General features: G+C 40.9%; 1 protein-coding gene across 1 annotated transcript in view; it reads left to right on the top strand.

Annotated features, from left to right (window-relative positions):
- The first annotated feature begins 20,967 nt into the window (after nt 1-20,967).
- CA10 (carbonic anhydrase 10) overlaps nt 20,968-25,741 on the top strand; it is a 432,920-nt gene continuing 428,146 nt past the window's right edge. The window contains exon 1 of the mRNA XM_004591011.3: nt 20,968-21,927. Within this exon, the coding sequence (XP_004591068.1) occupies nt 21,867-21,927 (61 nt within the window). The 5' untranslated portion in view covers nt 20,968-21,866. The remainder of the gene's footprint in view (nt 21,928-25,741) is intronic.

Here is a 25,741-nt window from a genome sequence, read left to right as displayed (position 1 = left end):
TGCTGACAGACAGCAAACAACCCATTAAGCAATTAATATCAGTGTATCAAATCTCTTATGTCCCTGAGCTCACTCTACATCATATAAACTGCTAATAAGGTATTTCTTGCATAAAGAAAAGCAATTCTAGCCAATGATCATCTTAAATATGGTCCCCAAAGCAATGAACAGAAAACTCTGAAAAAACCTGAGATCAAGAAACTTACTCCTGTAAAAGTGATGTGTAGATGTATTTTGAACAGCAAAAGATGTGTTTTTTAAAACACCTGTAATTTTCAGCACGGATTCCATTAATCTTACAGAGAGCAAGACTACAAATTCCCTTTGTAAACCAATTCATCTTTCTCAATCAGTTGGGTTTGGTTGAATTTACACCATTCTTTCTCCATAGATCATAAATAGGTCAATACAATCAGTAAATTCTATGCCCCTAGATACAGTGACATGAACTCTGTTACATAAGGGAAGAAGGGAGAATAATGCGCTTTTACCCTATCTCTCTATAAACAAGAGTGTGTGTCTGTCTCTATAAAACAACATAATGAACATCAGTTTGTTCGTATGTTCGATAATTACATAACTTAAGGAAATTAGTTTTAAAAATAATATTTTTAGTTTTAAAAATTTTAACATTTTGCCTCATTAATTTGTAGGTATTAGATACATATATGCATTCTTTCCCTTGGGACAGAGATTTTTCCTTGGAAATAGACTATTAATTTGGCCATTTTCTATAAAAAGACAAACACGGATACTAAGCTCTGTGCAGGGGTTTTCTCTAAAGCACCAAAACATTCAGCTAGTGAGTAGTGAAGATATGCCTCTGTCTGTAAAACAGATAGAGAAATGAGCAGTGGGATAAAGGAAATTAGGAAAACTAATTTCATCCGAATAAGTTCTCGACCAGTTCTGAGACCCACTAAGAATGTGAAAATAGATTTTTTAAATAAGGGTTTGCTGTTTTTACAGTACTTTCATAGTAAATAACCACACATTCAGTGGCTTAAAATAGCAAAAATATATTATTTTTCTATAGGTCAGAAGTTAGCCATCTGACCCCACTAAGCAGGGCATGAGTTGTGTTGTCTTTCTTGTTGTACCCCTTGGTTTGTTTTCCACATTTAATTTTTCTATTTGAAAGGAAAAGTTACAGAAAGAAAGAGCTAGAGAGAGAGAGAGAGAGAGAGAGAGAGAGAGATCTTGTATCAGCTGAACCACTACCCAAATGGCTGTAATGGCCAGCTCTGAACCATTCAAAGCCAGAAAATCAGACGCCTCTTCTATGTCTCCTACATGGGTGCAACCACCCAAGGACTTGATCCTTCCTCTGCAGCTTTTCCAGGCCATAAGCTGGAAGTTGGCTCCAAGTGGAGCAGCCAGGACACTAACCAGCACCCATATGGGATGCTGGTGTCACAGACACAGGCGCAGCTTCTTATGTCATGCATTGGCCCCAAAACTCCAGTTTCCTTCAAACTGTTGGCAGAGGTTTTCCGCTTGTGATTATAGGGATGGATCTTCATTTCCTTGTCAACTGTCAATCAAGGACCGTTCTCAGCTTCTAGGGGTTGTTCATATTCCACGGTTCCCATGTCACTTTGTCTAATATTGAATCCAGCAACACTAGGAAACTCTGTTGTACATTGTTCCCTCTCTCTTCTCCCATATCTCTCTGAATCACTTTGATGGTTTCCTCTTCCACTTTTAAGAAAAATTGAATATTATGCCTACCTGGATTGTCCAAGATAACTTCACTATCTCAAAATCCATTCCTTAGTCAATTTGTAAAGTGCCTTTCACAGAATTTGGACATTAGCAGGCACACAACAATTTTCTGCCTACCCCACAGCACTGATACTAAAAATGTTTAACAGAATTTCAATGCAATGTGTAGCATAAATGTTTTCACAGATATGAATGTTTACAAGAATCATTTCAAGCCAATATCTTAAAATCAACTAAGCATGTTGTTTGTAACATTTGCAGAGAGTGGAAAACATTTCCCATTACCCTGTTCTACTGAAGTGTGACATACACCACTTTACCTCTAGGTGACACTTACAATGCACAGTATGGCTCACACAGGAGGGAAATCCTAGGTCATTCGCCCATCAATGCCAAGGACAATAGTTTGGCAATAATAAGTGACTTCCACATAGGATTGTTGTAGTGGATGACTATGGGTTATTCTCCCTTGCCTCAAAGATCATCATTGCTTCATCTCCAAATTTTTATGGCTAGCCATGACAATTCCCATGTGGCTCCTTAAGGGAAATGTAGAAACTATTTTATTCATTTGCTCAGTATCAAAGCAAGGGGAAATATTGCTTCATTTATTAAAACTCAAACCTGTCCAACAGGTAAGAACAGAGAAAAGAAAAGCACTAGGAAGGGGAGAAGCAGGCTATAGTTTCTCTGTCGTGGATTGCCACTTGTCCTAGGAAGGGTCATTTCATTCCATGGATTTTCTCATTGGCAAAATGGAAGAGGTAGAAGAAAATATTTTCTGAGACTATTTCCAGTTCTGTGAGTCAATATGATTGTATTACAAACTAAATCCAAAGAGTCCTATGAAATCTCTCATTTTAATTTAATTATCTTTAACTTTTTTTTATTTGAATAACAGAGATAGAGACAAAGAGATTTCCTACCTGCTGGGTGACTCCCCAAGTGCTTTCAACAGCTTGGTCTGGGCCAGGAGCCAAAAATTCAGTTTGGATCTCTCAATAGGGTATCAGGCAATCAAATACTTGAGCCATCATTGTCTTCTGCCTCCCAAGAGACTTACACCAGAAGCAGAGCTAAAACTAAAATCAGACGCTCCAACATTAGATGTGGACATCCCAAGATCATAGCCATTGTCTCTAACACCCACCTTACCTCTCTGTTATTTTTAAAAAGACTTACAAAGAGAAGAAGAGACAAAGATCTTTGGTCACTCCCCAAGGGGCCACAACAACCGGACCTTTGCTGATCTGAAACCAGGAGCCAGGAGCTTCCTCCTGGTCTTTCATGCAGGTGCAGGGTCTCAAGGCTTTGGGCCATCCTTGACAGCCTTCCCAGGCCACAAGCAGGGAGCTGGATGGAAGTGGAGCATCTGGGACATGAACCGGTGCCCATATGGGATCCTGGCACATGCAAGGTGAGGCTACAATGCAGGGCTCTCTGTAATTTTTATTAAAAATCTCCAATTTTAATAAGACCCTATTGAGTTACTGCATGTGGGTTTGACAGGAACCAACCATTTGAGCCATAGCATGCTACTTTCCCAAAGATTCCTGCAGTGAGCTGGATTGGAAGTGGAACTTCTGGAACTTGAACAGGCTCTCAGATATGAGACATAGGCATAGACATTGGCAGCTTAACCAATTATGTCACAATGCCAGACTGTTGCAGATTCTTTTGATAACTACATGTTCTACCTTGAGATAGTGACAAGACTCATTTTCAGATTTGGATATGTTCCTTAATGCTTGGGCTGCTATAACCTGTGACAAATACTCAGCTGAAATCATATCAGAAAAAAAAAAAAAAAAACAAGGAAAACACACATGAAGGCACCCTCCCTACAAAAGTGGTAGTAGAACGTAGTGGTGCTAATCCCCCACCTCCACATGCCTTTTAAGCATGCGATTTTAAACAAGATTTGAATCCGTCAAAAGAAAATGATCTGGGTGCAAAATTAATGTCTGTCGTTCCATAACTAAAAATGAAAAGGGTATGAGTGTGGGTCAGAGCTAAGCATGTCTAAAATGTGCTTGGGGTCCTTAGACATTAGTCATTAGTGACATTTAAGCTGGGTCTTCTCTTTTTAGATATAAGCTCTGTAGTTTGTGAAGTCTCTGGAAAGGCACTGTTCTATCTTCCAGTCATCAGTTTCACACCCATCTCTAAGTCCACGCCATCACCTTATCCTTTCTTTCAAGGGTGAGTCTCAGTGTCATGGCCAGCTGCAGAAACAGGAAAGGGACAGATGAGACAAAGCAAAGTCCTTAACAGAAAAACTCAGTAGTGACAGGTGAAAATAAAAAGGATGACATAGATAATAACAACGAGGAGAAACATCTTTGATAATAAATATTGGCACTTCAGCTAATTGGTACATTACCTAACTTTATCCCCATGGCAAATTCCTAAGATGGGAATATTGGGTGTGTATTCTTTTGTCAAGATTAAGTAACAGGCTCAAGGTCATATCTTTTTTTCAAAAATGTAATTTAATTTAATTTTTGCCCTTTGTTATTATTTTATGATACCGTCCCATAATAAAGCTGGGATTTCCCCTCTCCTCTCACAAAGTCCCTTCCTCTCATTGATTTTCCCTTTATTATTACAATTATATATTGTCCTTCATGAATTGTCCTTCATGAATGGTCAGGCCCTATATATCTTTTTTATTTGAAGAGAGAAAGAAAAAGAGTTGTGTTTCTCTCCACTAATTCACTCCCCACATGGCTGCAATACTCATGGCTGGGTCAGGCTGAAGACTCAGGAGCCAAGAACTCGGTTCTAGTTTCCCGCTTCAGCTTCTCAGGGACTTGAGCGCTTGAACTATCTGCTGCTGCCTCCCAGGATGTGTTAGCAGAAAGCTGGATTGGAGTGGAGGATCCAGATCTCAAACTGGCACTCTGCTGTGGAATGTGGATGTCCTGTGTGGCAGCTTAACCCACGGTGCCACAAGGGCCATTCAAAGGTCATGGCATTTTAACTAAGTGTCTGCTGGAGTTTAGAGATGTTGACATCAACCACAATACTTCATTACCTCCGTAAAGACTAAAGGGAGGGGCCCTTTCACTTCACCTCACCTCACCCCCTGTAGAGGGTGTCTTTTTCCTGTTTCATTTTAGCATCTGGCTCATAGTCACTATTTGTGTTTACTTATGAAGGGCTTTGCTCCAGTGATTAAGGGCCTAAAGCGGATAATTACCCTGTGATTTGCAAGCAGTGCAGTGGCTGGTATTTCCAAAGTCGTATTGCCGTATAAATATTATCTGTGTGCTGTGTCAGCTTATTGCCCACCTTGAGAGCAATCTCCCTGTTAGTTTTATGGCACATTAAGTCTCCTTTGGAATGAATTGGGCTTGTATGAGTGGGATTGGTTACATCAGAATAAAAGAGTAAACAGCAGGGAAGACTGAAAAGCCATAAAACAGAAGCAATAGGGAAAGCGAAAGGAGGGGTGGGATGGGGAGGCACTTAAAAAAGAGGTTTAAAATGATAAACTAATAGAAATAGAGTGCAGACAGTATGCTTAATGTAGAGTGTGACTGTTACAGCAAAGGTGTGAGTCAGAGGATGAAATAACACTTAACACTACAGGAAGGAAATTACCTGCTAACATTTATTAACCGTCTACCTTGTGAGCAAGCTGCTGACACACACTTATGGCCCTTTGAGGCCCAAGCCTGGCACGCTTTGCCACTCCTGCCCTTTGCTATCACCAAAGTCATCCAGGCCAACCCTAGGGGAAAGGGATGAAGCAGACCTTACTTTTCAAGTGCCAGGCACTTGCCACATTACACAAAGTGCTGACAGGTGTTTTTCCTCGGCCAACATTTTAACACCTTGAAACCAGAAAGTAGCTTGCCTGTTAAGGTATGCCTGATGCTTGCACAAAGTTCTTAATGATCAGTTGCTCCTTCAATGAAAAACAAAAAAGTGTGTTCGTAAAAGAACCAATAGACTGGATTATTTGCTATGAGTTTGGGTGCAAGACTTGAGCCTTTCAAACACTGTTTCATTGGCCAAGTGCACAAGAATTGCCAACTTTAAAAATATGTTGATTTAGGGTGAATTTATGTTCCAGACAGGAATTGATAATAACAGTACACAAAAGTGCAGTATTTTTTCTAAATATTCTTAAGATGGAGTAATATCTCTGTTGTGTTATTCAATGGAAAAAGTAAAGCAAATGTGGGAGAGTGTTTCAGAGGAAGGTATATTTTAGAGGACGTATCTTAACTAAAAGATAATCCTTAAACATTCAAAGGACAATCTATGGGAGAAAGGAAAAAAGGGTATAGATGGAAATTTAAATATACCTGGCTTTATATGTTTACTCATAGGATCAAGCAAATATCTAACATAAACAGAAAGTGAAAGTTAAAAATCAGTTTTTAAAAAGTGAAGCAATAACAAACTAAAATTGAAATGTCAATGAGTAAATCATAGGTTGTGGTTAAGATCATGCTTCTTCTTTTTTTTTTTTTTTTTTTTAACATACTGGTTACGCAAAACCATGTCAATTCCATAATGTTACAAATTGCTGTTGATGTTATATTGGGACTCTTAATTGACTGGGATGATATTCTACTAGCTCTAACTTTGGACCAGAAATGGTCTCCAAGAAACTGTTCAACCCATCTGGACAATAAGTAGCTGGACTCTATGCTTGGTATATGTTTGCAAGGAAAGAATCTTGATGGAATTTGAACTGTAATACTGCATCAAGGTGGAGGAATCCACCAGGGGGGAGGGGCGTGGGGAGGGGTGGGGGGATTCCCAGAGCCTATGAAACTGTCACATAATGCAAAATAACTTAATAAAAAAAAAAGTGAAGCAATAATGAAATAAAGGACTCTCTGTATTGTGTTGACAGCCAAGCAAATTTAGAATTATTTCAAGTGATTTTAGAACAAATTTATTATTCTAAATATTTTGAGTAAGATACATTACAAGGACAGTGAAACTAATTTTAGAAATAAATCATGGTAGTCATATATTTACAGTAGCATTAGTGGGATTGAAGAACTGTCATGTGGTTTGTAACTTTAAAAATCAGTAATTTTATTGGTGATGTTGAGAACTAAGTTTCTTTTGTAAAATAATCAAATATAAATTGAACATAACTAAATTAAAACTTGGCAGCTGCAAGATTTAATTCAAACTGCCATAAATTTATTTTTTAATCTTTCAACGTAAATATGTAAACAAATGTGTATAATGTGCACTAAGGTACTATGTATATAGACACACACGTATGCCTATGTGCATATATATTTTTAATTCAATCTACAGAAAGTCCTAGATACCATGTCCACAATCAGAGACAGATTACAGTCACTTGTACCAGGGCCTTCCAAAAAATGCTGATTCCGAGTTTTAGAGAACAACTACACAGGATGAGCCTGTAAGATGGCCTCTTATCAGAAAGCATGGCAGTTACCAAAGATTGCATTGCTTCTCCACTCACTCCCATGTACTGAGAACAGGGAGAAATAATGTTTTCTTAATGTCTGTTTTGTCTTCTCCCATTTAGTATTCTCTCTCTCTCTCTCTCTCTCTCTCTCTCTCACACACACACACACAGACATGATGAACTGAGGTGACAAAATATGAACACATTATATTTGAAGGAAGGGAAAAGGCAAAGTTGTCAAAGGCCTGTGTAGACAAATTCTACCCTTCAATGTATCCCATTAATTAATCTTGAGTCTTGGCTATTCATTGGATTTTACTTTAACGTTTGTTTCAAATAAGTATTAATTTGCTTTTGTGTTACTCACATTCTCTGCTCTGCTTTTCAATACTAAATTAACTAAGCATAGAGTAATTTTTATTATTTCACAAAAATCAATACAATGTTGATAGTTGTCTTTAATAGAAATTAAATCTAGAAGAAAATAAATAAAGTTAGCTGCCAGAGTATTTCAATGATATTGTTTTAAGGTGCATTAAATCCCCTACATTTTTAATTCCCTATTTGAAAAAGTTTTCTGTTTACATATACCTAATATTTTAACAGTTGGTGGCTACATATTCACAGCTGTCATCTTTTTATTGGAGAGGATGCTTTTACTAATATAAATAGCCAGTGCCCCCCCCCCCATAAACTCATCTTCTCTTGAATTCTACTGAACCTGAACTTAAGAAGTCACCTACGCCCTCATTTTGCTGGTGCATTTCTCTTAATCAGCATCAGCTGGAACTTTGCCTTTTATGCAGTCAGCAAGTTTGATGATGTAGTTCTAGGGATTGGTCCCCTGTCTACAGAAATTCCGCAGGGATATATATCCCTAAACCTTTAAAATGACTTTTTTCAGCTCAAGAACAATATGATATAAGAAGAGGAGGCACACTCTGTTGCTTCTTAAGAGGTAAATATTTAAGTGTGGTCTACTGAGCATTTGCGTCTGAATCACTGGGGATTTTTTTTTCTCTGTTTTCAAGAAGGGAAACTGAAGTACTCTGACAAGGATATACTGAGCCTAAACCTTCAAGGGCTGGAGTCCTGACATCTGCATGTCCAGCAGCTTTTAGGTAGTCATTACATCTTGAAAAATCACTAACCAAAAGAATATTGCAGAAAAATCCATTTCTCACATATTTGATTAAGTGGACTGATTCTACATCCACCTTTTTTTTTTTTTTTACGATGAGAGGGAAAGTGTTGCCAACAGAAGTTAATTATATTCTTGGAAGGATTTTTTTTTCCCATTTCCTAACTCATATTAACAGGAGATTAAGGGGAAGCAGAGTATTAAAAGTGATCCTCTTGGGTCTGGTGCCTCGTGCACCAGGATCCCATAGGGGCGCCAGTTCCAATCCCAGCAGCCCCACTTCCTGTCCAGCTCCCTGCTTGTAGCCTGGGAAAGCAGCCGAAGACAGCCCAAGGCCTTGGGACTCCGCATCCATGGTGGGAGACTTGGAGGAAGTTCCTGGATCCTGGCTTCGAATCCGCGTAGCTCCAGCCGTTGCAACCCCTTGGGGAGTGAATCAGAGGTCGAAGAATCTTCCTCTCTGTATATATGACTTTTGCAAAAAATTTTAAAAAATAAGTATCCTCTCTTCCTCTCTAGATTTTTCTCCCATTTAGTTCAATGCTTCCCACTTCATACTTGTACTATATTTTTAATTATTGCTACTTTCCTATTTATATTTCAGTAACTTGACTTGTAAGGTCTTTGGATAACAAACTAAAGCTTATTTTTAGATTTCCTTTTTGTTTTTGCAAAAGAAATAACACAAAGATTTAAAACAACAGTGTATTCTGATTAAAAAATCAAGGTTTCCTCTTTTTAAATTCCTGCACAACGGAGTTTCAATTTACCAGGTCAAACATCTCAGTACCTTTGCTGTCAGCTAATGAAGCTATAATACTTATTTCAATCACCGGACAGTTCTTTTAACATTGAATAAACATTAACTGACTCTTCAGATTAATCTTTTTGATGAATGAATCAACAACATTGTCAGGCACAGAGTGCTGTGTAAATGGGCTAGACAGAGACTCTTTCCTCTGCCCAAGCATTGGGGAGTGGAGGGGAATTCTTGTTTATTCATTGTTGTATTAGGTCAGGTTGTTAGGATGGGACTCTATGTAAACTTTACATTTCATTTCATTAAGCAGATTTCTGGTGGAATTTTGAACATTTTCCTGTGGAAAAATATTTGTCTTATGGGCCCCTATAAGAGTCCCCTTCAGTATCACTAATAGGCTTATAATCTCTAGTAGTAAATAAGGGTCTTGTTTGATCCTTAAGACTCATTACAAGTAAAATGAATTGATCTTTAAGGAACTTTTTTATTTTAGGTGTAAGAAAACTGAGGTTCTCAAAGATGGGACTTTTCTTACTCAAGGCTTCAAATTACAAGAAGCAAAGTTTAGGAAAATGAGTTCTTAGCTCAAGTCCTGCAATGATCCTGCCAATATGCTGTCTGTAGAGTATTGTATTTTACATTTCAGTAGAACTTTCTGGGGGGCCTGCTAATACTGTACCCATTTGTGAAACCATTTTGCACATGTTCCAAAGTAAACTCCTTTGCTCCTCTTTTTTCCTCCATTTCCTGTGTACATCAAGGAGTTCTGCAGACATCAACCTTGAAACAAATTGCAAAGCCACCCGTTTTTCCTAATCCAAGACCCCAACATCTCTACTTGTCTATAGCTATGGATTTTTCCAGATGATCTATCTGCCTCCTCTCTCTGTAACCTCCTACCACCATCACTGAGTCAACTTTTTTTTAACTGTAGCCAACGCCAAGGATATTCTCAAACGGATGAAGCCTTTAATCAATATTCAATCGATTCCCATTCCCTATTGTAACACAGCCCAAAAACTTAACCATAGCCTGAAAAGTTGGATGATATTTGATTTGAGCCTATGTCTCTAATCTCATACCACTCTTTCTCTTGCTCAACACTGACTAGAGAGCAGGAAAAAAGTTTCTGATTGGCTTCTCCCAGCCATAAGAGCTATAACTTGGGGATTTCACCTGTGTTTTCATCTTTTAGAATATTCATGAAATACTTGGTTAGAATCTGTGGTTCATTTCTTGAATTTTATTCATTCTTTTTCAAGTTCATGGAACCAGGTGCGTAATACAATTTCCCGATATCTTTTTCACTAAAACATGTTTGTGACTCTAATATGGTTATTTTGTTTTGACATGCCTGTTATCAAATACTTTTTCCAAATCAGAATTCTAATACTTTTTTTTGGAAATTACAGAATTGTTCCTTTTTTAAATGAGGAACAAATTATTTGAACTTGCAAATTTGGATTTAGGTGAATAAAAAAGAAACACCTCAAGAAACACATTGAAATCATCAAATTATATTATAGTCATTTCAAATAACTCATTCATTAGCTTCTCTAATACAAAATGCTTTAATCAATATTTCACACTAAGTCTTTCATATCACATTTTATAAAGATAAATATAATTGTTAGTAAAGATAATTATACCATTTATTGATATATAACTGAACATGAAAGATGTTAAGCAACTTGGTCCGTAAATAGCAGACAAAAGAGTACAAACCAGATTGCAAATCCTGACCCAAGCTAATGCCACATTACTCACCTCTGCTCTTCTAGAGTGAAGATCTTCACCAACACAGCAGAATTCAGTGCCCACAATAAGTATCTAGAAGAAATAATTCTGGGAAGAGGCTTGTTTTTACTGTTCCTCAAGCCACACTCTATGGGAAGCTTCCTATTAAGGCTCCTGGTTGGCATGTTCTGGCTATAAAGCACAATAAATGTGTCAAAAATTATTTTTGTCTCGTATAATGTAAGTCTTTTCTTACCAGTGTGTGGAAGGCAATGATGGATTTCCAATATGCTTTATAAATTGTCACACCCTTGTTATTCTGTTTTCCAGCATCTATTTACAATCCAAAGCTTTATGTTAAGCTTGGGTTACTAACTCACACATTTATTCTAAAGTTAATTGAATTTTTATTACTCATGATAAAATTAGTGTTTTGTATTTTGCACAGTATTTCTCTACTGGGGCTTCCATGAGGTACAATTATACAGAAATCAGAGCCTGGAGCAATTAATTATTAATGAAATGAATAAAGATATTAATGTTTATTTGTAGCAAATGAGAGGCTACAATTACTTCCCTCAACTGTCACAGCAGACCCTTGACTTTATGGCCTTTCTTTGTGTTAGTAAATTCTAATCAATTATGTGGTATAGATATATTATGATACACTATTAAAATCTGTCAAATAAGAGGTATTGGGATGAGTGTTGTAGCAGCAACATAAGGTACGTACTGCATTTCCAGTTCTAGTTTCATAAAGATTTTTGTTTGATATTAAATATGCAATATCTGTAATATTTCATTTTGTTGCTTCCACAATACATATGAAAGATATATGACATTACCAAGAAACTCATGAAAATGCATACAATAAAAGTTTTATGTGTTTCAAAAATGTTTGCACCAAAATTAACCTATCGTTCAATTCCATTTTTTCATGATCTTTTTTGAGTGCTCTTGTAGCTCAACCACTCACTAAAATACCTTTTGAAACCCCACAGAGGAAGTGAACAAAGCCAGTCTCTTTTCATTCATTGTGTTCTCTGTCGTGCCTGAGGTTGTCACATCTTAAGTTCAACCTGACTCACCTCTGTCATCAGCTGCTGACCAACTCTTTTATGGTTCAAATTGAGCCTTCTGCTTCTGAGTTCTTGTGATGATCTCTAAATCTGTAGGTCAGCCATATTGCTCAGGTATTTTGGGGATTGAGTGTCTAGACCAGAAATTTTTTGATAAATACGTTGTTATCTGACAGGTCCTATTGACATGGAACTGAGAACACATTCTTGAGGCCATTGCTCATTTAGGGACTGATCTCAATTGTCCTAATAAGAAGAGCTTCTCTGTTGACTATGGTGGGAAAAAAGCAAGGCTGTGAGATACCCAATATGAAGGTAAAAAAAACAAAAAGAATCAGAGAGAGAAGGCTGCTAACTTTCATGGGGTAGCAAAGATTTACTATAAAAGTTGATTTTGGAACATCATATACAAAACTGTGGATGGATGTCAGTTATTACTTGTGAATGAGAGAAAAATACTATCCCAGACTCATTAAGTTCTATGAAAAAAAAAAAAAGATGAAGTTATAGGAAAAATTTCATCTTCAAATCGCTGGGATATAACATCCCTGATAGCTCTGTACCAACTGAGGTCAATTTTTTCTCGATGCAAGTCCTGTTATCACTGGAATACATAATTTGTCAGATATTACCCTCTCAATTTTTAGTTCCCAATTCCTCCCTACTCTGCTCTGTGATGGTGTCAAAGTCCTTCACTAAGTATCTTTCTTGTTCATCAGCTTGCTGTCTGCTAGGATTTTTCCAATAGATCATGTTAGAAGGAGATTAGAATCCAGAAGGGGAGAGAAAGATCTTGATCCACTTGGCTTAAAATCTGGTTTTTATAAGCTCCTCTCCAGCAAAAGGTCAGCACTTCATAAACACAGCTGGTTCCACTTTCTGGTTTCTTCCAGCATATGTCAGTGTCATCGGCACAGCAACCCATCCCAAGAGATTCAAGTAACACTGCCTCCTGAGAGCTTCAGTAGTATCCACAAGAACAGAAAGCATCCTCTCTTGATCACAATGTCTACCTGCATCATCAGGAAACCCTCCCACACTTTCAAGTTCTGCAAATCATGATATCTTTGAGTTTTCTCTACTGTGTAATGATAGTAGGCATTGTTTAGGTTATTTTCTGTGTTAACTTAGTGTTCCTTGGTGGCTTATCAGTCCACCCAAATCCATTTAACCAGTGCTCTACATTAGCCTCTCAGAAAAATGAATGCTTGTTTTTGTGTTCGAGACAAGATGTGACTTGGTTCTTTCTGTTTGCATTATCAAGTTTCTGCTTCCACTGGAGTTGCTTGAAAAGCACTTCCCGCAGTGTGACTAGTTAGACTGAGGTTTGTAAATTCCCTCACCTCTATAGCTTCATTTGAAAGGTATTTTCTCCGCAGGGAAAAAAAGGACACCCCAGCTGACTCAAGGCTGCACCCTGCTGGTTTCAAGTAGATAGCTAAAGACAGGGTGATAATACGTTGTCCCACTGAAGTCTAGTTGTCAACCAGGACACAAATCAGTCTCAGAACTTTTAGACCGTAGTTCTGTGTACCAATAATGACTTTTCAGGTGGCACTTTGGCCTTAAATTGCCTTAAAAGTCATTGTAATGACAGATTAGTAAAGTTAATTCTTATTCGAACGGTTTATGACATTCCTAGGGTTGAGTAAGAATTCTCTCGAAGCAGCAGTAATTTTCTGCTTCATAAGAAGCCTGGTGTCTTTCATTGGTTTCTGAGGACTATTGGACACACTAATTCAAGTACATACAGATGAGCTGTATCCAAGAATCCAAAATTATTATGGCAACGCCTCCAAAATTACCACCACCTCCTTCTGAAATGTACTTATACAAGAAGAGAAAATAGAACTCATTCTGTTCGTTTCTTTCCAATTAAAAAAAAAACCCTGAAGTAAAAAGGGCAAGATGCCAATCTGTTCTCCATTTCATGGGAAGAAAAGTGAGAAACAACCCCAGGAACTCTCATTGTATTGTCAGAAATGTTGGTGACCTTAAAAAGGTTGCAATTTTTATTTAAATAGTTGGTCACTTAAATATATGTATTCACAATTTCAATTACATTCATTTAAAATTAAACTTCTTGATGACATAACAACTTATGGGAATATGAGTAATATTTTCACATGGAATATCTATGTACTTCCCCCTACTAAAAGGAAATTTGGCTAAAGATAGTATCACCTTGTTACAACAACTTGAAAGATTCATTAAGAGAAAGTACTTGAACTAGTGAGATGAGAACCATCACGTAATTTTAAGTGTACATCGTGTTTGCAATAACCTTGATAGTTTTCAGACCTGGCAATGGAATCTTTTTTTTTTTTTTTTTTAAGAAAAGTTGTAGTCTTCCGACCTCCTCTGGTCTCAGCTGTTGTTAGCTTTGTCATAGGGTTACGGCTCCTGTTCTTGACAGGAGGTTCTTTTTGTTTTAATGAGTTTTCTTCTCTGTCTCACAGCAATCAGAGAACCGACTTGGAGCTTTCAGGGCTTCCTGCCATGATAATTCAACTCTTGCTATATTAAATCAACACAGTAGAATCAAAGCAAAAAATTCTGTTGTTGAATCTGGAGACAAATCTGAAAGTCCAATGGGATTTCTTACAAAACCAGAAAATAAGTTGGACCTTTCCAGCAGGCTCCATCCCTCTATATTGATCTCGAAATGGAATTCCTTTTGGAGGCTTCCAGTTGTAATATTGTTCATCCACTGAGCATTTCCAATATTTGAATAGAAAGAATGCTATTCTACATAGTAATTTCATGTTTAAAACTATGAAGTGGAGGAAGAAGAGGTTGGATTTTTTTCCCACAAGAAGATGGTATTCAGACACATAATTCAGGGAGTCTTCAAGGAATGTACTTTGAGGAGGTATGTGTAGAAGCAGCATGGTCTTCAGACACTTAAGCTGGAGATACCTCCTAGAAGCATGAGGGACCCCAAATGAGAGCTCTGATAGTGTAGGACAGAATCAGGAGTGAAAAGCAAAGGGGGCAATTACAGGCTGTGGAAAGAGGAAACTTTTGACCTAGGTTTCCAAAAGTTCTAAATGGCCCTACCACTACAATCATTAGTTGTATACTGTCCTAGTAAATAACTCTGTAATATAAAATACAGAAACTGATGAATAGATAATTGAAAGATATATTTCAAGGGAAAATTTGTATTTGTAATTTAATTATATTGTTTGGAAGACAATATTTTTAAAAGTCCTAGTAATTAGAAAATTTAATGCAACAGTTGCTAACTCCAAAATTATATAATCTGAGATGAAAGCAGACAGCTTTCCTAATTAGATTCTTTAAACCTGAAAACTATTATGAAATCAAAATCTTCCATATTGATGTGTCACTACTACCTGATGCTTCTGAAGCAGGCTCCCACAAGAAGGGAAGAATTCCTGCTGACACAAAATATCACTAGTATGTGTCCAATACAAGAGAAATACACACCACACAACAATGCACATAGACAAATTGTGGGCGGGTGCACTCGAATGCTCATTCAACAAGAAGGAGGAAAATGTGCCGTTTTAGATAGTGCATTCACTTTCTGTATTTTAGGTATTTACTGTTACTTGGTAACAGAGAATGGTGAATATGGGATGATTTTCTAAAAGTTAATAATTACGATGGCTGGATTAAAGTTTTTGTTTCTACTTTTGTTCTGCCTTTATTTGAACTTGGGCATTTCATTATGAGATTAGATAAGGCAGGTAGCTAGATTAGGGCCAGGAGTAGGAAGCTATAGATCTCCCACATCTGCCTGTATTCACATCTGCCTGTCATTTAAATAACTCCTTTCCCTAGATGTAACCTTCACCTAGGACCTGGGAGCAGGGGTAGTCGATGCCTTCACCATAGCATTCCTTTCTGCCACAGATCTACCCTTTGTGGGAATGATAGAAAAAAATTTAGCATTCTTAATGGGTAAAATAGATACAAACCATATGAGCCAACTATTCTACTGCTAGTATTTTACTGTGCAGTTCTAAAACCAATGTGGAGACAGCAGCAATGGCAGAAGCAAATTCTTGGTATTATATTAAGTCAGTGAGATAAACAAAGACACAAAGCAGTGTATGACTTTTAATTGCCTCATATTGTCACTGAAATTGGTATGTCAAGTCATTTTTCATTTTCATCATACCGATCTATGCATACTGGTATCTCACATTGGTTTTAATTTTTCAATTTTCTATATTAACAATATGTTGATCATTTTTGTGTATTCTTGTTTGGCACTGAAAATATGTTGTTGATAAAGCATGTACCTTTTGAAGAACATAACTTCTTAATTTTGATGATATTAGGTTATACATTTATGAGTCATGCATTGATGTTATATCTAGAAAATCATTACCTCATTGGTGTTCACAAAGATATTCTGCTGTGTTTCCTTATAGTAGTTTTACAACCTTTTATTTATTTTTTTTTTACAACCTTTTATTTTGTATTTAGTGATCTATTTTGGCTTAACTATCAGATTCTAGATATGAATTACAATCCACATCACTTCTTTTTTCCCCCCTGAAAACCAATATCCAAGTTTGAAATGACAACTTATAAGCATACTATTTTTCCTCCACGGAAATGCCCTTGTGCTTTGTTGAAAATCAACTGATTCAATATGCATACTTCTGTTTCTAGACTTTTTATCCTGTTCTGTTGATTTATTTGTCTGCTTGATGTCAATGTCTTATTATTTTTATAATTCTTGATGACAGTTTAAAATTTCTAACTTTTTAAAAATGTTCTATTTTAGGTTCCTTGTATTTTTATATGGATTTTAAAGTTAGTTTGTTAGCTTACATTTAAAAGTTACTGGAATTTTGATCTCTATTACTCAATGAGTTTTTAGGAAATTGGTATTATACAAGCATTGAGTTTTCTCATCCATGAATGTGAGTTATCTTTATCTACATATTTTCAGGTTTTTTGTTAAAAGTCATCCATAGCTTAATCATTAACTTCTCTTTCTTTTTGGCCTCTGTGTAATTAAAACTAGAAATACTTCCCCTAGGAAGATAGGACATTCACTTAGGTAATCTTGGTATTTAACAAAAACACTCTAGCATTTAGCCATATTCAATAAAATTATTGGGCAAGCATATTTTAAAGGCACTTTCAAATTATTCCAACTTTCTCGTCCAGAATTAGGAAATTATCTGTAAGAATGAGTTTACAAAGCAACCCCTACCTAAAAATGCTTTACATGCAACATGAACTGTCTTCAGAAATCCAGCACTACAGGAAAAGAAAATTTTGTTGACTGCTTTTTTTTTTAAGCAAGACTGAGTTTTCTTTGCTTAAAGGGAAGAGTGAAAGAGAGAAGCTTGGGGAGGGAGAGAGAGATCTTCTCTCCTCTGTCTGCTGATTCACTTCCCAAGTGACCCCGTTGGCTGGGGCACGGGCAGGACAAAACCAGGTGCCTAGAACTCCATCAGGATCTCCCATATTAGTGGCAGGAATCCAGGCACCCAGAATACCATCGTTATTTTCTTGGGCACATTAGCAAGGAGCTGTATCAGAAGCAGGGTGCCTGGGATTTCAACTGGCACTTTAAATGGGATATAGACAAGACAAAGTAAGGCTTAAAGAACTGCTTCACAATGCTAGTTGAGACTGGCATTTTCTTGACTTAGATATTGCTTGGAGAGTAGCAATACATTCTGAAACACATAGGAATCGCATGGGACTGAATGAATGCAAGCTTACTAAGAAAGAAAAGAAGTAAGGAAGAGAGATGGGTCTCCAATGTCTTCTGATAGAGTGTGTCCAGCCTCAGAGAATTACCCCCTAATAAGTTCAAACTACTCCAGATGTTAGCAATTAAATGTGTCACTCCTTCTATGAGGCTTAGTGAAAGAGAAAGTGCAAAAATAATCTATTTCTATATTATCCTCTTTGGGGGAACACAACACTAAATCCCCTGCATTCTGTATTGTACTGTAAGTTTACCTTCTGTTAAATGGGGGAAAAAATAATACTTACCACATGTAGATGCATGAGGGCTTGATGTGCCACTTCCAAAATTCATGTTTAAATTTAATTCCCATGGAGCTATATTAAGAGTTAGGCCTTTAGGGAAATGATTAAGCCGTAAGAACTCCACTCTCCTATTGGACACCCTGTAAAAGGACTGGAGGGAAGAAGTTTGAACCCTTTATGCCCTTTAACCTTTAATAATAGGAGAACCTGGCACGAAGCAGTCACCAAACACCAAAGGCTGGCACCTCGCTCTTGGATTTCCCAGATTTCAGAATGGTGAGGGATACTCTCTGCTTGTAAATTACCCAGCCAGTGGTATCCTGTTGCAGTAGCACATTGCTAAGACAGAATGCCATGAGTATTAAATGAGATGACCCACGTAAGGAATATGACACATATTAAGCTGCCCTCCTCTTTCCTTCCTTCCTTCCTTCCTTCCTTCCTTCCTTCCTTCCTTCCTTCCTTCCTTTCTCTTCCTTTCTACTAACACTCTATTCCATTTAATTTTATTTTATTAAAAGCATTTAGTGGCACAGAACAGCTTAGAAATTCTTTTAGACTCCTGAAGGCAAGACTGCAGGATGAAGGAGAACTGGCATTATTTTATTGGCTCTTATTCTTAAGGCAAAATGTTGAGAAACGGACTGTGAGTACATTAAATGCAAAAATGATGCATTTTCAATGACAAAACTCCAGCATCTTATCACAGTGCTTGCAACACACAAGGCACTCACTTAATATTTGCAGCATCCATTAATAAACAAATGGGCCATGGTGTAAAACTCCAGGCTCCAGGGTTCTAATGTCAGTGGAAAGCTCTTCAAATAGCGAATAACTTTCCACTGCAGAAGGTATGTCGCTGTCCGTGGTTCTAAAACCTCTAAGAAAATGTGTTCGTTCATATTTAGCACATGACTTCTTCCTTCTGCCCTCGACCCAGCCCCTCGCCCCCCGCCCCCCGCCCCCGCTCCACACAAAAATCCGTTTCATTTAATCTATTTACAAGACACGGAGACAAAGGAACTCCTTTCCCACACGCTTAAAAGGGGACGGGGCGGGGGCAGGTTAATTCCCACTATTGGATTATTCAAATGTTCTCGAAGTCTCAGTGTCTTTCCTGCTGAGCCTAAAGCTCTCTACCTAAGAATCCTGTGGATTTATTTCATCTGGCAATAGACCACTATGTGTTGACCACTAGAGTCTTTGGCCATCATCTCAGAGAACAGAACCCTGGGCTACACCTCCTTCCTAGAGTAAACTGGTCTGGCCATGGTTCCTTAGCAGAATCCTCGGGGGCCATGGGACCAAACTCTCCAGCTTTCACCAGGAATCCAGCCTACGCAGCTCCCAGAGGCGTTGTCACCCCCTCCCTTCCCTTTCTCCTCTCCCTGGAACTCAGCATAAAGATCCCCTAGACTTCTGGGCACTAGGGGAGTCTGTTCAAGATATCCTGGGGGCACTGTGGTGTAACTCCTCAGGGCTTCCACCCCGCACCTTCAGAGACCACGCAGTCATAGGGCTAGGATCTCTACAGAATGACTCACTTGGCAGGCAACTCCACTGCTTGCGGATGCACAGCCACCAGCCCTTTCACTTTTTTACTCTCCGCGTATTCACCAGTTCTGCAGCTAATAGACAGAGGCTCACATTAAATTGTCTGCTAACATCAAACATTTTTAAACTACAAAGAAAAAATTCCCCGCGGGCTACGTGTTTGTGTGTCTGTGTTTGCGTGTCGTGTGTGTCCATCCGCGTTTGTGTAAAAATATCCCAACGTCACAATTCTCAATGTGGACAAGCGCATGGAGAACTCAGAGATCTTTCTGGGGATTCCTGCACCCTGCCCTACCAAGAGGTAGGTCTGGGGCTTTTGCAAACCATTACTGCAGCGACGGAGGCACATCAGTCTACTGCAGTTTGTTTGCCCCTTCGCTCTCAAGAGAACAGTCCCGAGCCCAGGTTTTCTTTTCCAGTTCCCCGCGGCCACATTGCAAACCAGTGCAAGTCCTTTCCTGCCTTCTGATAGCCTTGCCCGGAAACCTGCGCCCCCGCTGGCTCCAGCCTTGGGTTGCTCGTAGGGCGAGTGCTCGCGCCGCCCCCCACTTTATCCTGGGGCGTTGCAGAGCCGCGCGCTGTGTGTGTGTGTGTGTTCGCGCGTGGAGGCGGGGGGCGCTGGGAGAAATCTCCCTTTGGTGGAAGCAGCTGGTATCGCTGGCGGAGAGTATCCCGGAGCCCAGCAAAAACCTCCAAAGCACCAGAGACTTCCTCAAGAAAAACAAGGGGAAAGACAGGGTGGGGAACCGTTCCCCTTTAGCCCAGGTTTCCATACTCTCCGATCCTCCAGAAGTTGAACAGAGGCGCAGTTGGCAGCCGCCGCCGCTGGCACATGGACTTAGAAAGCAGGTCTCTCCTATTTTCGGGAGGAGGGAGGTGAGGGACTAGCGAGCAAGAGTTGCATCTAGTCCAGGAAACTGCAGCGAGGAAAACTGCGGGGTAAGTGCGGGTGTGCACTGGAGCAGAAAAGAGGAAGGGGAGGGGGAGGGGCAGGAGCGGGACGAAACGGAGAGGGCAGGGAATGAGTTAGGCCAAAAAAAAAAAAAAAAAAAAAGTCCCAATATTCCGCAGAGGAGGGAGAGCCCAGCACAGCACTCCCAGGGTACATCCCGCCACGTATCCCGCGCCGAACTGGCAGGCGCGAAGCTGTCTGAACCAGAAGCCAAACTCGAACGTCCTGGAGGGCAACGCAGGCAGCTGGGGCGGGGCGGAGAGGAGGCGGCCTCCCGGGGCCCGAGGCGAGGAGGCGGCCACAGTGATCTGGAGTTCTGGCGCCCCGCATTCTCCTCCTCCAGATGGCCGGGTTGAGACTCAGCTTCCCAGCCTGGCCTCCTGCCTCAGCCCCCGGGTGCTGGCCGGCCTGGCTGCCGTTGGAACTCCAGCCGGCGGCGGGGACTCTCACCTGGCCGAGCCTCCTTTTCTCCTCCTCCTCCTCCTCCTTTTCCTCCTCCTCCTCCCGCCCCCAACAGCCCTCATCCTCAGTTCAGAATCGGGAAGCAACGGGATCCGTAGGCGAGGAAATAACGACCCCTGCAGTTGCATTGCGGAAAATCTCGGCGGCGGCGCTAGTTGCGGGCGCTGTGAGCGAAGCAACTGGGAGTTCCGGGGAGCTCAGGAAAATAGCGGAGGAGCGAAAGCGCGCTCGCCAAGTGGGGAGCGTGAGGGCCCCACCGCGCCCGACCCCTGTGCCCCTTCGCCGCTGCGCCCCGCGGCCGTTGGGCTCCGCGCCCAGGACGCGCGGCTCGCCCCTGGATCGGAGACTGCCGACTACGCGCCGACTCGGAAGCTGGGAGGGTCTGAGGAGGCTGCCGGCGGCCGGCGGTTTCGGGCAATAATCCCTGCCTCTCTTTCTCTGTCTCCCTGTCTTCTGTGTCTGCTCCTTCCCCCGCCCCCCGGAAGCAGGAGGAGAACGGCCCCGGAGCGGAGCAATCACCCCCTGGCCATGCTTCGGTGAGGGGCGCGGACTTCGAGGGCAACTTGCCGCGGACTGCCGGGGCTCAGCCAGCGAGCTGCCAGCTGCACGGCTTGGCCTGGAGGAGGGGCTATCGTCTATGTCTTCTTGGGGCGCAAGGCGAATCGGGGTCTCGCTTCTGCAGAAAGAGCCCAGCGCCGGCGGCTTCAGGTGGCTGGCACCGCGGCCGCGGCTACTAGAGCTGATTCCGCCGCCGGGGGTCCGCGGAGCAGAGACGCGGGAGCCGGGAGACCTCGGAGGCAGCGAGGCATCGGACATGTGTCAGCACATCTGGGGCGCACATCCGTCGAGCCCGAGGGGAGCTCTGCCGGAACAATTCAAACTGCGATATTGATCTTGGGGGTGACCGTCCCTGGCCGGCTGTCGGGTGGGAGTGCGAGTGTGCGCCCGCCCGCTCGGGAGTGTGCGCGCGTGTGTATGTGTGTGCCGCGTCGGGCTCTCCCCTTCCCCCCTGTTTTCCCGTCGAGTGATGCACTTGGAATGAGAATCAGAGGATGGAAATAGTGTGGGAGGTGCTTTTTCTTCTTCAAGCCAATTTCATCGTCTGCATATCAGGTATGGGACGCGTTGGAGCCGCGGGCGGGTTCGCGTTTTGCTGTGGTGTTTGGAGTCTATGAGATTTCATTTTGTGTAGACGCGGAGCAGGAGGGGAGGGAGTGGTAGGGGCCATATCAGCTCTGCGGGTTTGCCTCCTTGGGAACCAGAAACCTTGTGAGTCCGTATGTGTGAGTGTTTGTGTGTGTGTGTGTGAGAGAGAGAGAGGAGAGAGAGAGAGAAGAGAGAATCAGTTTGGACGTGTGGAGTCCCAGAAAGGGGGAGGAGTGAGGATGATAAGAGGAGGAAGATGGGTGTAGATTTTCAACTGCTTTCTTGGCTGAGAACTCTGGCGCCGGAATCTGAGCCCTGGCACCCTGACCTCAGTTCCCTGGCTTTGGAAGTTGCCAAACTCCGTTGATCCCTGGGTGGCAAAATGGATGCAGAGCCCTGCCCTGGCATCTGGGCACTTTGATTAGACTGCAGGAGCATACAAGACTGGAAATGTGCAGGACCTTCACGCCTTCCCACAAACTCCTTAGCAAGGATCCTGATGACTTGAGACCTGCTGGCACACACATACACACCCTCCCCAAATGAAAAGGGGTGGGGGCATTTGAGACAAGATAATATCACAAACCACTTTACACCACAGGTCTTTGCTACCAAGGAGCTTGATCTGCTGGTGCTGGACTGTGTTTTCAGTAGTAAATGAGAACCCAGGGCTGAGGGGTTGAAGCAGGTAGATATTTTGAATGCCCTCACCTGGGTGTCTCTGTGTTGGAGGGAGTTCTGGTTTCTGAGCTGTGTCTTGGTGGGTACAGGAAATTCAGCGTGGAAGGGAGCCATAAGGAAAACCCAGGGACCAGCAATGTTCCCCCACATCAGTGGCTCCTCCCATGGCATCTCCTACCTCACCTCCCCACCCACCTACTGTTGGAGCACCCAGCATAAAGCCTTTCTGCAGGTTCCAGTCCATCTGCATTCCCTCTGCAGAATTGGGGACTCAGCCAACTTCCTGTGAAGTCACCAGCAGAGGAGAGCAGGAACCTTGCCCTCTTTGGGCAGACACATTTCAGCAGCACCAGGTGGAGAGACAGCACTCCTGCAGCTTCCCAACCCTCTGCCATTCCCTCCCCTCAACCCCCCACTCCCACCTAAGAACCTTTGTTCTGCCTTTAAAATGGACTCAGTTCCAAATACCGCTGTTGAGTTTCAGCTTTCTCTTCAGTAGCTAGGAACGGGAATTTGCTACCTGAAATCATCCCATTTGGGGCCTGGCCACTTCCACCAAGAAGCTTACCACTGCCATTCTTCAGTGAGATAGGACGTGTACCTCAGAGGCAAGAATGGGTGCCCTGGAGTCACCTGCAGCCTGCATCTTAAGGGTGGACATCCCAGGTGACTTGTAACAGCTTATTATCAGTCAGATAGGCAGCGAGGGACTGGATGACAGCTCACAAGGCTGCATTTTACCTGCCTCTTCTCCATGTCTACTTCAAACTGTTGTTGCAGAATATTTCACTAGCTCCTAAATAGCCTTTTCTGTCCTGTCTCCAACATAGTAAATAAGTTGGGATTCTGACAAGCCACATGAGTGGCTTACCCTGCCCTGAGGTTTCTGGTTTCCCCCAGTACCCTCTTGGTTCCCAGCCCTTGCTGTGAATTTGACCAGGCAATCACAGAAGGGAACAAGCCAGAAAAGGATCAGTTCTTGGCTTCAGAAAGGGGAATTAATCAGATACCTGCCACAGCTATATTTGATTTGGTTTATCAGCAGCTAAATTATTCAAACAGAAGCGTTAAGGGGGAGTTACTTCCAGCCCCGGAGAAGGGCCATGGAGTACGTGGCCTTTCACATGTATTTATTAAATTAACATCATTGCAATGCAATGAGGATAAAAGTGTAAGCAAAATTGCTATCTATTAGCTAAACACAGAAAACTAGGTTAGCATTCCAAATGCCTGGTTAGGACCTGCATTAATTTTCACTTTATGAAGATGTTTAGCTGGAGTTGCAACTGTATGTATTCTGAATTTACACATTCATGAACTTCACTATAAAAATCTGTGTTCTCCATGGCCAACGTGATGGCCTCTTCCTCCTGTAAACAGAGCTGTTCATTCAGACATGCCCATGTAGATCAGAATTATGACTACAAATAAAATTATGACTCATGGTAGCCACAGTTTGAAGGTCTCAGACTTCCTTCTTTTTCCATCAGCAGCCTTACGATGTGCAGGAATGCAGTGCACTAAGGGTGAATAATTGTAGCTTGGGGAGGGTTTAGTGAATCTTTCATTTCTGTTTCCATGATTTGCAGTTTTAATTTACTCACAACTGAGCTATACTGAAAGGAGCATAACGCTGTGATTATAGGATCTACTAAATTATAATTTAAAAACAAACATTTAAAAACAAAGGCCTTTTCCACCATCTTGGGATGAATCACCCCAACCAGTGAATGCATGGTGATCCTTACTGAGTTATGAGGCACCAATGACTGATACAGTGGTAGAGTTAGCTTCATTACTGAGCAGTCCCAGACTGAAAAGGGCCAGCAAAAGTGTGCAGCATAAACATTTTGCAGAAAGAAAATATTGGCACTAATTTTGTCCCAGTGAAGGTATATTGACTGAATTTCATTTTGATAGTATTTGCCTTTAAGATGCTGTGGGGCTTTGTAACTTACTGTTTCATTAACCAAAGCTTCCAAACCTTTCTCTACTCCATTCCCCCACCAAAAACTGAAAATGTACCCAAATAGTTTCCTCGCTGGACCTATTTAGATATGCATGGTATTCAAAAAAATTATATAAAGTGTGTATTTTGAAAAAAAAATTAATGTGTGGGCTTCAAATTATTTTGCACCCATTTTCTGCTAACTTTTTTGAGGCCCTTTCATATATTGCTTAAAGTACAGATTCCTGGGCATAGTATCTTTGAAGGCTCTGCAACAACTGGTTGTGATTCGGTTGGCAAATGGAGCTGGGCATCTTCTTGACCAGGATGAGCTAGTTGCTGTATAAACAGCACGCATGCCTTACATTTGAGAGATTCTATCGGTTTTGGCTACTAAATGACAACACAGCAAGGTTGAAGAAGGAATGCCATAATCTAGGAGTCCTTCTGCCTTCCTACTAATCTTGGACCTGATTTTACTGAAAATGTAAGGCACCCAGGATCTGTGGAGAGGAGAAGGAGAGAAAAAAAGGATGATTTTTCTCTGTTCTAGCAAAAGCTCCATTCCCTTCCCATGAAAGCAGTTCAGATCAGTGAGAATGAATGCTCAGCAGTATGAGAAGAGAATTTTCTGGTCAAAAGACAGCTGTCTAATTTAATTCATACAATGCATCCTAGTTTTGCCTTATTTAACTTTACTTGTCAGTTTATGCATAATAAAACAGATATAACAATTAGAATTATGTGGTGCCTTTGCATAGACTGCATATATTTAACTTGTCTGTTGTTGGAATTTGTAGTATGATTTTATGGATAGAAAGCCAAACCCACAAGATTTGGCCTGGAGGATTCACACTCAGGTTCAGGTCAAAATGCAGTGCATCATTTGTGCTTTGATTCAGGATTTCTTACAAATATTCTTATTTAGTGTCAGTTTTTTGGAAGTTTCCACTTAAAAGAAAGTAAGTCTCAGAGAGTTTGGGATCTGAAGTTTAATATGATTTATGGTTTAGGGCTAGAATTGAGATAGCATATGACTTGCGTATAGAAACAGTTGCCCTCAAGATTTTATAATCAGCACTCCCTCTGAGCTAATACATTCTTTCCTATTCTGAAAATCAAAATGGTTTAATTCAGTTTCTTTATGTGTTG

This window comes from Ochotona princeps, chromosome 17, assembly GCF_030435755.1.
Source record: "Ochotona princeps isolate mOchPri1 chromosome 17, mOchPri1.hap1, whole genome shotgun sequence".
Lineage (NCBI taxonomy): Eukaryota > Metazoa > Chordata > Mammalia > Lagomorpha > Ochotonidae > Ochotona > Ochotona princeps.
This window is presented reverse-complemented; position numbering and strand designations above follow the sequence as displayed.